General features: G+C 44.3%; 3 protein-coding genes across 3 annotated transcripts; all 3 read left to right on the top strand.

Annotated features, from left to right (window-relative positions):
• The first annotated feature begins 324 nt into the window (after window positions 1–324).
• LOC102921584 (keratin-associated protein 2-1) lies at window positions 325–1,100 on the top strand. Its single transcript, XM_006971789.3, has one exon. The coding sequence runs from the start codon at window positions 708–710 to the stop codon at window positions 1,098–1,100; it is 393 nt and encodes a 130-aa protein (XP_006971851.1). The 5' UTR covers window positions 325–707.
• A 4,036-nt stretch (window positions 1,101–5,136) lies between these two features.
• Window positions 5,137–5,538, top strand: LOC102921894 (keratin-associated protein 9-3). Its single transcript, XM_042283391.2, has one exon. The coding sequence runs from the start codon at window positions 5,137–5,139 to the stop codon at window positions 5,536–5,538; it is 402 nt and encodes a 133-aa protein (XP_042139325.2).
• Window positions 5,539–12,071: 6,533 nt separating this feature from the next.
• LOC143267083 (keratin, high-sulfur matrix protein, B2A-like) lies at window positions 12,072–12,608 on the top strand. The gene has a single exon (XM_076543998.1). The coding sequence runs from the start codon at window positions 12,072–12,074 to the stop codon at window positions 12,606–12,608; it is 537 nt and encodes a 178-aa protein (XP_076400113.1).
• The last annotated feature ends 294 nt before the right edge of the window (window positions 12,609–12,902 follow it).

The raw sequence follows: 12,902 nt of genomic DNA, 5'->3' as shown, positions 1-12,902 counted from the left end.
CTTAGTGCTTGTGTCATTTACAGACAGGTGCTTCTGGGGTAGAATCCAGTCAACAATCTATGTACCTCACTCTACTCAATTATGTTGAAAACTGAGTTCTTTTGTGGCCATGTGCTCCAGGTTTACCTTAATTGCTGATACTTGAAATGAGCCCAAAGAGATGGTGGGAGGAGCTGGGGGAGATTGGTCCACAGGAAAAATCACAGTCAGATAGGAAAGTGCCGGTATTCCATCACACAAAGTGTGGCTATAATTAACAATATTGCATCATCAAAACTAGAAGACAGAATTAGGAATGTTTTCAGCACAATGGAATGAGAAATGTCTGAGAGGACCATGGCAGGTTGCCTCCTGGATTGATCAATACACGGTGGGTGAGTGTACCACAACGTCACACTCCACTCCATAAACCCCCACATTTTCTGTCCAAATGGCACTCCGTCATCTCATGGCTGTGATTTTCAAGTTTTCACAATGAACAGTGAGTGTAAGATGTTCATATTTAGAGATGTAGTAAGAATCATTTAATGAGACCATGACTCAACCGTTACTCAAACAGAAGTTGACTTAATTAGTCAAAAGATAAACAAGAGGGGTCATCAGCACTGGCCAGGTATATAAAGGGACCCGACCCAGAAGAGACATCACACCTGAGAACACCCATCCGCTCTCCACTTCTCAGCCCCACTCCAGCACAGACACCCACCATGACCGGCTCCTGCTGTGGATCCTTCTCCTCCCAGAGCTGTGGAGGCTGCTGCCAGCCCTGCTGCTGCAGAGACCCCTGCTGCTGCCGCCCAGTGTCCTGCCAGACCACAGTGTGCCGCCCTGTGACCTGCGTGCCCCACTGCACCAGGCCCATCTGCGAGCCCTGCCGCCGCCCCATCTGCTGTGACCCCTGCAGCCTGCAGCAGGGCTGCTGCCGCCCCATCACCTGCTGCCCCACCTCTTGCACAGCTGTGGTCTGCAGACCCTGCTGCTGGGCCTCCACCTGCTGCCAGCCCATCTCTGTGCAGGCTCCCTGCTGCAGGCCCCCCTGCTGCCAGCCTGCCCCCTGCCGCACCACCTGCAGGACCTCCCCCTGCAACACCTGCTGCTGAGCAGTGAGCTGAGCACCTGGGGCAGGCAGCCGCCCTTTGGAAAATAGTCGTGATCCTATTTCTCTCTCTCTAACCTCCTGCCCTGAGCCACTTATGCCCTAAATCATCCAGCTTGTGAATGGAGGCCGGGAGCCTGCCATGAAGGCTGGTGCGACTTTTTAGCAGTCTTTGTCCTTCTCTCCTTCTTGGATCTAAGGTCTTTTTGAAGATTAGTTTATGTTTTGTTTTTTAATAAATTTCTCTTCTTTGGCCCCACAAATTATTGCTTTGCTCTTACTTACTTGTGCCTTTTAAATTATTTTAATTTATTCTTTGAGAATATTCTGCACATGTACAATTTACGTTGATCGCATCTATATCCCACACTCCCCCTTCAATTCCAGACCATCCTCCCCTCCCCACAACCATGACCCTCTTACAGCTTCATACCTGTTTTTCAGTAACTCACTGAGTCCCATTAGTGCTGCATTTATCTGCATAGGTACAGGGCCATCCGCTGGAGCACGGGCAGCCTACCAGAGGAGGGGAGTCCATCTTCTTCAAGCTTTTTTAAAAATTAGGTCTCAAAGAAATTCTGGTTGCTTACCACAGACTGCATAGGCCATGAGAAACATCAACTGAGGTTTTAAAAAGCTTTCCCTCAAAAACCTGACAAGTTCCCACGCCTAAATGAAAAGCTATAGGCAATTAATGACTACTACTAAAAGAGAGAGGAATCAGTCCTCCCCATGGACAAGCCCCCTATTGGTTATTCAATATCAAGTGGTCATCTCTAAAACATATACACATGAGCAACACATGAAGTTGTGTTTATGTATTTGTGTGTGTATACATGTAATAATCATAAAGAAAAAGAAAAATTAAAGTATGTCCTTTTATTTTTTACTACTTTTATTTCATGTGTTTGGATGTTTTGCCTATGTGTATGTCTATTCATCGTGTGTGTGTGTGTGTGTGTGTGTGTGTGTGTGTGTGTGTGCCTGCACGTGTGAGTGTGCACGTGCACACGCGCCTGGTGTTTCAGAGGTCAGAAGAGGGTATGGGATTCCTTGGAACTGGAGTTACAGGTGGTGATGAGCTGCACTGTCAGTGTTGAGAATTGAACCCAGATCCTCTGGAAGAGCAATCAGTGCTTCTAACCACTGAGCCATCTCTCCAGCTTATTTTTTTTCTTTCATTAAAAGCCTCTGGGGAGATGAGTCATAACTACTTTGACACAATTAAATAGAATATGAGAAATGAGATGTATATGTCATATAGTATCCACAAAGACATTACTATTGTTTAGAAAGAAAGTTTGAAAAATGTTAGTATCTTCTATGAGTTAAGGTTTTGTTGCCCAGATTAGAAGGAGAGCAGCTTTCTCATCAGTGGAAACAGTCTAGACAAAGGTATGGAGGGAAGTGCCTCAAGGGTCATCCATACATTTTGGCTACAGCACTGGATATGTGAGGAGCCGCCGTGGAAGGACTGTTTAGAGACTTATACTTTGCCTGTCAGCCAATGGAGTTTGTAAGTAAGCGCTAAGGAGCCATTTCAAGCCTTGGGTCCATACATGGCAGGACAGAAGCTGGTGCTGGTGGTGGGAGCTTTTTAATGACGACAAGAAGAAGGCTCAATCAGTAAAAGTGCCACGCAAGAGCGAGAACAAGAGTTCAACTCCTAAACACATGTGGAAAAAGTCAGACATGGTAGTACAGGCTTGCGGTCCCAGTGCCAGGGAGAGACACAGCCTAATCAGCGAGCCCCAGGTCCCCAGGAGGGACTCTGTCTCAAAATAAATAAATAAATAAATAAATAAATAAATATATAAATAAATAAATAAATAACATGGACAGCTCCTGAGGATGACAGCCAAGGTTGAGTTCTGGCTTCCCTATTTATGCACACACACAAACACGTATGTTCACACATACACAGAGAGGGAGGGAGGGAGGGAAGGAGAGAGAGAGAGAGAGAGAGAGAGAGAGAGAGAGAGAGAGAGAGAGAGAATGAAGGTGACACACACAGAAAACCAGATACATTAAATTTAAAGTGGGAGACAAGAAACAACTAGAAAGCAAATGTGACTTATTTCAACTCTGGGCTAAAAATGCTTAAAAGGATTTTAATATATTTATGCTTCTTTGCTTTGTGTTTCAGATTCTTATTCTGTAGTATAGCCTACCCAACACCTCATGTTTATATTCTTGAAGTATTTAAAGTAAAGGCAGTACACAACGAGTTTTACTGAAACACACTGAACCTGGAAAGCAGCATGTCATAAAATAAAATAAAAAAAAAAAAACTGGTCTAGGAAAAGTAGAGGAGACCATCACACCCATGTCTTCTCTTGGTGTGTACAAGTGCTCATTTAATGTCTACGAATTTCTCTGTTCCCAGATCACAATGTTCTTTCAAGAATTGATGCTGAGGTAAAATGAAAACTCATGCCTACCATAACACCAATGTTCTGGTCTAGGACTTTGAGAATGAATGGCTCTGTTTCTTAACTCATTCCTTTAATTGATCAATCCTATTGATACTCCACAGCTTTGCGCACCAGAGCAAAATATGAGACAGATAATTATTCTTTTTCTTTATAACCCTTCAGTGTTCTGTGACTAGTAGAACTAAACAAGCTTGTGACACTCACATTGAAAACAGTATTGTTTTCTACACCTAAAATGTCAAGTAGTCAAAAAATGGGTTATTGTTTTTTCTTTCCATTATTCAATGATTACATGTAACTATTTTCAACTTCATGCCTATCACCATGGTTACCAGAGAGCGTACATCTTTACTGAAACTAGCATGAACAATATTCCAACATAATCTTACCACTGTCCAAAACAGTATCCCCATCTCATAAAAGCCATCTTTGTGTTTGCATTCATATGCGTAGGATTAACAAGCCCACCACTGAAGCAACAATGACTCTTGGTCACTCTACGTTTTTCATGTCCCTCATGTAACCCTGAACATACAGCAGAAAAATCACATTGTTTTTGTCTAATACCAGAAATGGTTTTAACTTTTCTTTGCTAAGATTTATCCTAAAATTTTGCTTTTGTACCTACTAACACATATTGATAACCCCTTTTTAATCTCTCTTACAAATATTATGAACCAGAGAGACAGTATTTCCTGATTCCTTTCATCTCCTTGACTCCTCTTTGTAAATTAGGCTGCTGTCCCATTTGGCTCAATACCCTTTTTGCAGGGCATATGGTGTAATAACATAAAATGACATCAACTGAAAGCCTTTGGGGAACACTGTCCAAATGATCCACATAGCATCAATTTTAAACTATCATAAGGAAGCATAGGTTTCTCTTGACTGCTTTGTGGGTGCTTTTCCCCACTCACTGATTGCAAATTTTAGCCTCTTCTTTAAATTAAATTGGAGTGCAGCAAGTTTTGTTCCATATATTCTCCTGAGTGACAAATGAGTCCTCAAATATTAATGTCTTAAGCTTAGAAGAGCTCACAGAAATCATACAAAAAATATCTGGAGATATCTGTGAATTCCTTTTAATGTGTAACTTATCTTTCTATGTGTAACTTTCTACACAATGATATAGAAACAGTGATATTAGCAATAAAATTAAAAAACAGAACCATAAAGACAGTCTTCTTGAAGGACAACCCAGGATCAATGGTCCTTTTCTGTATATTTGAGATTTGGTGAGTGTGTCTCTGTCATCGTAATTACAGGTGAGAGTCACCTTGTCAGGTGCCATGACCACAAACACAAAACTGAGGCGAAGACTCAAGTGGAAATCACGACTCTGTTTGGACATAAAGCATTTAACATGTCTGCCTCAGATGAACATATATGATGAGCATTAGCTGAGCAACAAGCAAACACCCAATTTAAAATATGTTTAAAGTAACTCAGGGGCCCCAGAAAATCTGGTTTTAAGAGTAACAAGATAAAAATGCTACCTGTCACAGAGCGACTGCCCAAGCCTTATAAAAGGCCCCAGCTGGAACAAGCAGCCAGAATCCAGAAACTCATCTCAACTTCACAGCTCTCAAACCAACACCAGACACCATGGCCTGCTGCGCTACCAGCTTCTGTGGCTTTCCCACATGCTCCACTGGTGGCACCTGTGGCTCCAGCTGCTGCCAGCCCAGCTGTTGCCAGCCCAGCTGCTCCCAGTCCAGCTGTTGCCAGCCCAGCTGCTGCCAGCCCAGCTGCTGTGGAACTGGCAGTGGCCAGGAGGGTGGCAGTGGAGGCGTGAGCTGCCGCGTTAGATGGTGCCGCCCAGACTGCCGCGTGGAGGGCACCTGCCTGCCCCCCTGCTGTATCGTGAGCTGCACACCCCCAACCTGCTGCCAGCTGCACCATGCCCAGGCCTCCTGTTGCCGCCCCTCCTACTGTGGACAGTCCTGCTGCCGTCCAGCCTGCTGCTGCTACTGCTGCCTGCCCAGCTGCTCTGAGCCCAGCTGTTGAAAATCTTCTGACAAGAATCCTGAGAGGATGACACTTCAAAATGAACCAGCTATAACCCTAGAAACCTTCAGTATCGATAACTCAGCTACTGTCCCAGGTACAGAATTTCCCAGGAGGTAAAGTCATTTGCCGTGAAAGAGCCAACATCTCTGCTGGCTTGAACACCGACAAACGCCCTACAATGTGGAGAGGGGGGTGTAATACATCACCATAAGTATCACCAGAAATACTTCAGTAGCTTATTGGGACTTGTATACTTAATAAAAAGTATTTGATATCTTCAATGGTAAGAAGTTATTGTCACTGCTTTCTTTCCTTTGGAATTTGTTAATAATAGTGGGGACTGGAATTTTTCAAAGTCTCAACATGGCACTACAGCATTTTTTTTCTTTAACTATGCTTGTTCTTTCAATAATCCTTTTTCTTTGTTTCCTACTAAATGGTCTATTACTTCTGCAACCAAAATACATCACTAAAAAACACAACAACTGCCGGGCGGTGGTGGCGCACACTTTTAATCCCACTCGGGAGGCAGAGCCAGGTGGATCTCTGTGAGTTCGAGGCCAGCCTGGTCTACAGAGCGAGATCCAGGAAAGGCGCAAAGCTACACAGAGAAACCCTGTCTCGAAAAAAAAAAAAAAAAAAACACAACAACCATGAGGACCCTTACCTGAAAGAAGTGGTCCTGGTATTCCAAAAGGTCCATTTTACAATAGGAAGTTTGTGTCATTTGGGTGTCTGAGGCATTGCCAAGCACATCCAGTCACTCACGTGTGACTCTACAGATGATGCTTTCAGACATCAAAGGGGTACTAAGGTGTAATGCAAAATGAAAGACCATAAACTCAAGATGGCAAAATAACAGCACTAGATGTTTCTAGCCACAGCTTGTAAGCCGTGACCCATGACTACTGAGTAAGTCACTTCACTCGCCTGAGCATCCATTTCTCATCTGAAAACTAGGGGATGTCCCATTCAGATGTGTAGATCATCAAATGAAAAGGCGACATGCTGGCCTTATCTTCAGACATCAGAAGAGGGAAAGAACCCAATGATCCAATAATATTATATGCTTTATTGTTGTCTTGGTTAGTTTGTAATGTTACCTTCACACACTCTAGAGTCACCTGAGAAGAGGGACCCTCAAATGAAGAAAGGCCTTGATCAAATTGGCCTGTGGGTATGCCTGTAAGGAATTCTCTTGATTGCTAATTGATGTAGGAGGCTTCAGCCCACTGTGGGTGCTACCACCCCTAGGCAGGTGGTCCTAGGCTGTGTAAGAGCACAAGCTGAGCCAGACTGCAGTCCCACCAAAAATGTATAAAGGTTCTCTTTCCCTTTGTCCTCAACAGCACTTGTCAATTATTATCTTGATCTTAGCTATTCTGAGTGGGGCAAGATGAAAATATCAAAGTAGTTTTAATTTGCTTTTCCCTAATTGCTACAGACGTTGAATACTTTTAAAGATATTTCTTAGCGAAATAAAATTCTACTTTTGAGAGCTCTCTGTTCAGATCTATAGTCCATTTTCAATTGGGTTATTTGTTTTCTTAGTTCTTTATATATTCTGGGTATTAATTCTAGATAGGGAAAAGTTTTCAATATTCCCCCCCTAGATAAAGAGTATAAGCAATCAATGGCTCCTGAGAGAAAGAAAGAATAGTTTTCTTTGGGGATAATTCCCTTATACCTTATATGTCATCCAATCCCAAGTGATCAGCCCTGCACACAAGCACATGCCAGCAGCACTAAAGAGACTCAACTCAGTAAGAGAGACATTATTTTTAAGAAAAGAGGTTATGAATTTGAGGGGGGTGGAGGCATGAGAGGAGTTGGAGGAGAGAAGAGGGGGGTAGATATGATGTTAATACAATACTCTAATATTCATATATGAAATTTTCAAAAACTAAAAAGAATTAGATAAAAATAACAACCCAGAACCAAACGAAAATAAAAGCAAGCTGAGCATAAGCTGAGAGTGAGCCAGGAAGCGACTTGGTTTGTTCCTCCACGATTTCTGCCTCAGTTCCTGTCCTGACTTCCCTCAGGGACAGACTGTGACTTGAAAGTATAAACAGAAATAAACACTTTCCTTCCTCCAGTCGCTTTTGGTCAGAGTGTTTTTATTGTAGTAGCAGCAACTCAAACCTGGACAGCTGTCATTTTGAAGATTTTATAAGTTGCCTTGGAACATTAAGGCATAATGACCTCAATAAGACCGTCTCTGTCCATCATGCCCAAACTGAGGAAGCCAGGATGTTTGCTGTTGTTATCTCGCCTGTTAGTGTCTTGTAACTAGTGATCCTCGATATGTACTTTGGAAAATGATGAAAGAACGTATCAGTCTTCTAACCTGTATTTTTGTACCTATACAATCCTCTCAAGTGCTGCGAGGCAGAACACAGAGCACAATGTTGGTCTCATCTTATCACCATTCTTGTTCTAATCTCCAAAAGATGTTTCTAAAGTAAAACAAGTCCAAAACAAAAGCTGCACAATGGAGCTTTCATTCCATGGGATAAAATCTTTGGTTATAGAATCAACGTGATGAACTACAGGTCATGACTAGCAGCATTTAGCAAGTGATTGTTTAAAGGTTATAGGGTATTCTTCAGGGGTGATTAAAGAGATTGGCCATCAGAGGTCTAAAATGTACCATGAGGTTGAGAAGATGGCACAGTGGGTAAGGGTGTTTGCTGTGAAAGGAAGAGGACCTGAGTTCAAATCCCCGGTGCCCATATGAAAAGCCAGGCATGGCCGTGCATGCTGGTATCACCAGCACTGGGGAAGTTGAGACAGGCAGACCCCAGGAACACTCTGGCCATCTAGCTAGTCAACACGCAGAGAGCTTCAGATTCACTGAGAGATCTTGTCTCAACAACAAAACGGAGGAGCCAGCAAAGGTGGCTTGGTGTCACAAAAATCTGACCACCCGAGTTTTATCCCCAGAATCCATGTGAAGATGGAAGAAAATAACAGGTGCCACAAAGTTGTTCTCTTACTTCAACATGCACCCCATGCCCTGTGCACACCTGCACACGCACCGATGATGATGATGATGAAGATGAAGATGATGATGATGAGAGCAATAGAGGAAGATTGCTCATATCCTCCCCTGACCTTCTCCATGTGCACACGCTGAGGAGTGTGCACCCACATGCTCCTGTGCACATGAACCACAAGACACACACATACACAAAATGCACTAAGTATCACCTTACTGTACACTTTAAAATGGTTCTTTCATTATATATGAGTTTTACATCAATTTGTAAAAAAGTAAAAAAGGCCTTCCCTAGTACAACTTCATAACAATTAGAAAAACACCACCTTGAAGTCAGCATATACCCAGGGAACACAGCTCATCAGACCTACAGTACATTGGCATGAAGAATGGTACACACTTTCTTCTGTGTGAACACAGCCCCACATCCAGGCACAATCTATACACCTGTGCTTAATGGGCTTACAACATGGTCAATATCCAAATCCTAATATATAGGTCTCCTGTCTCCAACTGGATAAAAAGTTAAAAGTTGAGGCATCTTTTACTTAGAAGGACTTCAACTCAGAAGCATCCAAAGGACATAGGTTGATATTTAGAAAACTTAAGAAGGACCTTCTTACTTGGTTAAGGCTAGAAAGTTGGGGATGAGAGGAAGTCTTTGAGGCTCGTTTGTTGCCTGGTTGAGGTCCCTGGGATAAATACAAAGTAGAGAAGCATGGATGCCCTGGGCAGGAATGGTGCATTCACTTGGCTGGTGTATCAACCACCACACTTTATCCTTCAGAACTGTAAGAGAGAATTAGATCAGACTGGTTCAGAGCATCAGTGAAATGAGGATGAAGAAAGTTGGAGAACTCCCCCCCCCAGAACCAGGACTATGCTGTCTTACACAGAAACCACTCAAACATCAGTACCACTCTTAAGCAGAGGGTCAACTATTCAAAAATAAAAGTCCAAAAGTCCCTTGTTCTTACCATACAGGAGTGGTCTGGGCCCTCCAAAATGAAGTTGTGACAATGTAAGAGAATAAGCAGGATAATTTTTATAACATCAATGTCCAGACACCTGCATTTCCAGTAAGACACAGATATTGATGAAATTATTAAGGCCACTCCACGTAGTTAAAAGGGAGGTTTATTTTGTGGGGTGACTTACAAGTGAAGGGATAGGTAACAGGGTCTGGGAAGGGTGTGGCACAGTCCAGCGGTGTTCTCTGGAGAACTCTGCTCCATCTACCTCCAGCGTCCAGGGTCCAGGAACCAAGAGAGCTTGAGCATCCAGATCTCGGGTCTTCAGGGTCCTCCGTTGGCCCTGCCTTGTAGGCGTGATAGTTACCGAAGCCTCAATGGGGGTTGGAACTTCCAGATCAAAGCTGGAACGGCTACCCACTACACACAGACACAAGTTCCCGGTATTTAAAAAGCATAGAAAATCTACAAAAAGAAATATCATGAATATTTTTATCTGTTTTGATTTCCATGGAAATCAATACAGAAGAAATAGACTCAAGTGGGGGGGGGCAGAGTCTGGCTATATCTCGTGTTCTTGATTTCATTGAGGTTAGTAAGGGGATGTTCAGATTCATCTTCACTTTATGGCAGAAAAGTAGAATTCTCAAGTTTCAAGTGACATTTTTGTAACTGCTTTATTAGATGTATCATGTGTGCACCCACGTGCGCAGAGGTGCAGTAGGAGAAGCTAGCTCCTCCTCCCACCACATGGCTCCCAGGGGTCAAACCCAGGTCATCAGGCTTGGTGAGCTGTTCTTTTATCTGCTGAGCCAGCTTGCTGGCCCTTGAGCATTGTGTTTCATTGTTAGTAATTACCTAAGTCCGTAATCATGAAAGTTGACTTAAATCTTGTACTGAGGGAGTTCTTGAAAACAGTGCCAAGGTTGAAAAGGCAGGAACAATAATGCCATGCACAATGCCATTATCTCCAGGGCCTTTTATCAACAATGTACCACAACGTCTCAAATACCCGAGATCGGTATCTTTAGCACCAAGCATCCTGCTGAATTCGAATTTCAACATGAATTAAACAGCCCCTGAGATCGTTATCAGGACACCTGCACGTTCCAAGCACCTAAGGTGAAACATTAGCAACCAAAGAAGCTGGGGAGATTTGCCACAGAGTGTGAAGGCTTGAGTTTGACTCCCCAGGATCCACATAAAACCTAGAGGGATCTGTAATCTCAGAACGTCTATGGAGAGATGGGAACTGGAGACAAGAGGATCCCCCAGCTTGGCCCACGCTGTGGGAAACAAGAGAGCCTGTTTCAAACAAGGTGAAAGGCGAGGACCCACACCTGGGGTTGGCTTCTGAACTCCACAGGAGCTCCATGGTGCATACATGCACTCACTCACATACACGAATGTATACACACACACACACACACACACACACAAATGGAAAAAGAAAACTAAATTTTATCCTCAGTCAGATGATAGAAGCTCAGACTTCAGATTCACCACTTGGTTTTATGTAGCCTTGAGGATCTCTCTCTCTCTCTCTCTCTCTCTCTCTCTCTCTCTCTCTCTCTCTCTCTTTCTCTCTCTGTTTATTTATTTAGTTAGTCCTCTTTTAATTTATTCTTCTCTCATATAACACATCCTCTCCCTTCACTCCTCCCAGTCTCCCTTCCACCTCCCTCTTCCCCGATCCACTCCTCCTCTGTCTCCCTTGAGAAAAGAGCAGGTCTCCCAGGAATACCAACCAAAGACCGCAGAACAAGTCACAATGAGACTGGGCACAAACCCTCATATCCGGGCCGAGTGAGGCAACCCAGTAGGAGGAAAAGGGTCCCAAGGGCAACCAAAAGAGTCAGAGACACCCCTTCCCACTGTTAGGAGTCCCACAAAAGCACCGAGCTGATCTGCTGGCAGCTCAGTTTCCTCCCCAGCATTATGAGAGCTGCAGTAAGCTCCATGCTTAGGATTGCCGGGAAAATGGAATGGTTTGCTACCAGGTACAGTCGGTTCTCTAGGAACATGGTAAGCGCCCAAAAAGCATTACTAGTAACTATCCGTTCACATTTTCCAGGTGCAGAGAAGGAATCTTTTCTGTCCAGGGGAACCCACCTTTGCTTCACAAAGGAATTAAACTCCCATGTGAGATTCAAGACCCAATTACAAGGGTCAACACTGAGTAATTTTGACTCTCCTTAAGTAGGAGCAGCATTATCCAATCATCCTTTGGCAAAAGGAAAATTATAGCGAATATGGGTGATCCATGCTTATGTTTCCAATGAACGCTAATGACTACTTCCCAGTAGTTAAGAGCCCTAATTGAACGCCAAATAAAATAAACTTTTTACAGGCTTTCAGGAGACTGAACAAGTAACTCGGGAAAAAACAATTATCATTTAGAGGAAAATTATATAAACATAAACAAGGAAGAGACTTTGGAAATTGGGGAAACAGCAGCCAGCCAAGGATTATAAAAGGACTGGAGTGGTTGTCACCACCCAAAGTCAAAAAACTTCTCCAAACAAAGAAACCTTCAGCACAGAGCAACATCTGGTACCATGGCCTGCTGCGCTACTAGCTTCTGTGGCTTTCCCACATGCTCCACTGGTGGCACCTGTGGCTCCAGCTGCTGCCAGCCCAGCTGCTCCCAGTCCAGCTGCTGCCAGCCCAGCTGCTCCCCATCCAGCTGTTGCCAGCCCAGCTGCTGTCAGACCAGCTGCTGCCAACCTAGCTGCTCCCAGACCAGCTGCTGCCAGCCCACATGCTGTCAGACCAGCTGCTGCCAGCCCAGCTGCTGTGGAACTGGCAGTGGCCAGGAGGGTGGCAGTGGAGGCGTGAGCTGCCGCGTTAGATGGTGCCGCCCAGACTGCCGCGTGGAGGGCACCTGCCTGCCCCCCTGCTGTGTGGTTAGCAGCACACCCCCAACCTGCTGCCAGCTGCACCATGCCCAGGCCTCCTGTTGCCGCCCCTCCTACTGTGGACAGTCCTGCTGCCGTCCAGCCTGCTGCTGCTACTGCTGCCCGCCCAGCTGCTCTGAGCCCAGCTGCTGCCAGCCCAGCTGCTCTGAGCCCAGCTGCTGCCAGCCCACCTGTTAAGACCCCACTGTTCAACTTTCAAGTCTTCGGCCACTAACACGTTCTTGAACTTCGATTTGGCTTGTTTTGGGGGCAGGGAGGGCCACCAAACAGTTGGCTCACAGAACATTTTTTTTTTTCGTCTAATACTGGGAAGGCTTTGATATCCCCTGTGAAAATAATAAAATCCAAATTTGATCCCAAAATGAGAAAATCGGTTTTCCTTGGGATTTCCCCCATGTTACAAGGGTTGAGGCTGCCAAGGCCATGGAAAAATCTTCTATGCTGAGATACTTTCCGTTCTTCTTTCACTGT

Source organism: Peromyscus maniculatus, chromosome 8 (genome assembly GCF_049852395.1).
Source record: "Peromyscus maniculatus bairdii isolate BWxNUB_F1_BW_parent chromosome 8, HU_Pman_BW_mat_3.1, whole genome shotgun sequence".
Lineage (NCBI taxonomy): Eukaryota > Metazoa > Chordata > Mammalia > Rodentia > Cricetidae > Peromyscus > Peromyscus maniculatus.
The sequence above is the reverse complement of the archived record's forward strand: the minus strand, read 5'-3'. Positions and strand labels throughout refer to the sequence as shown.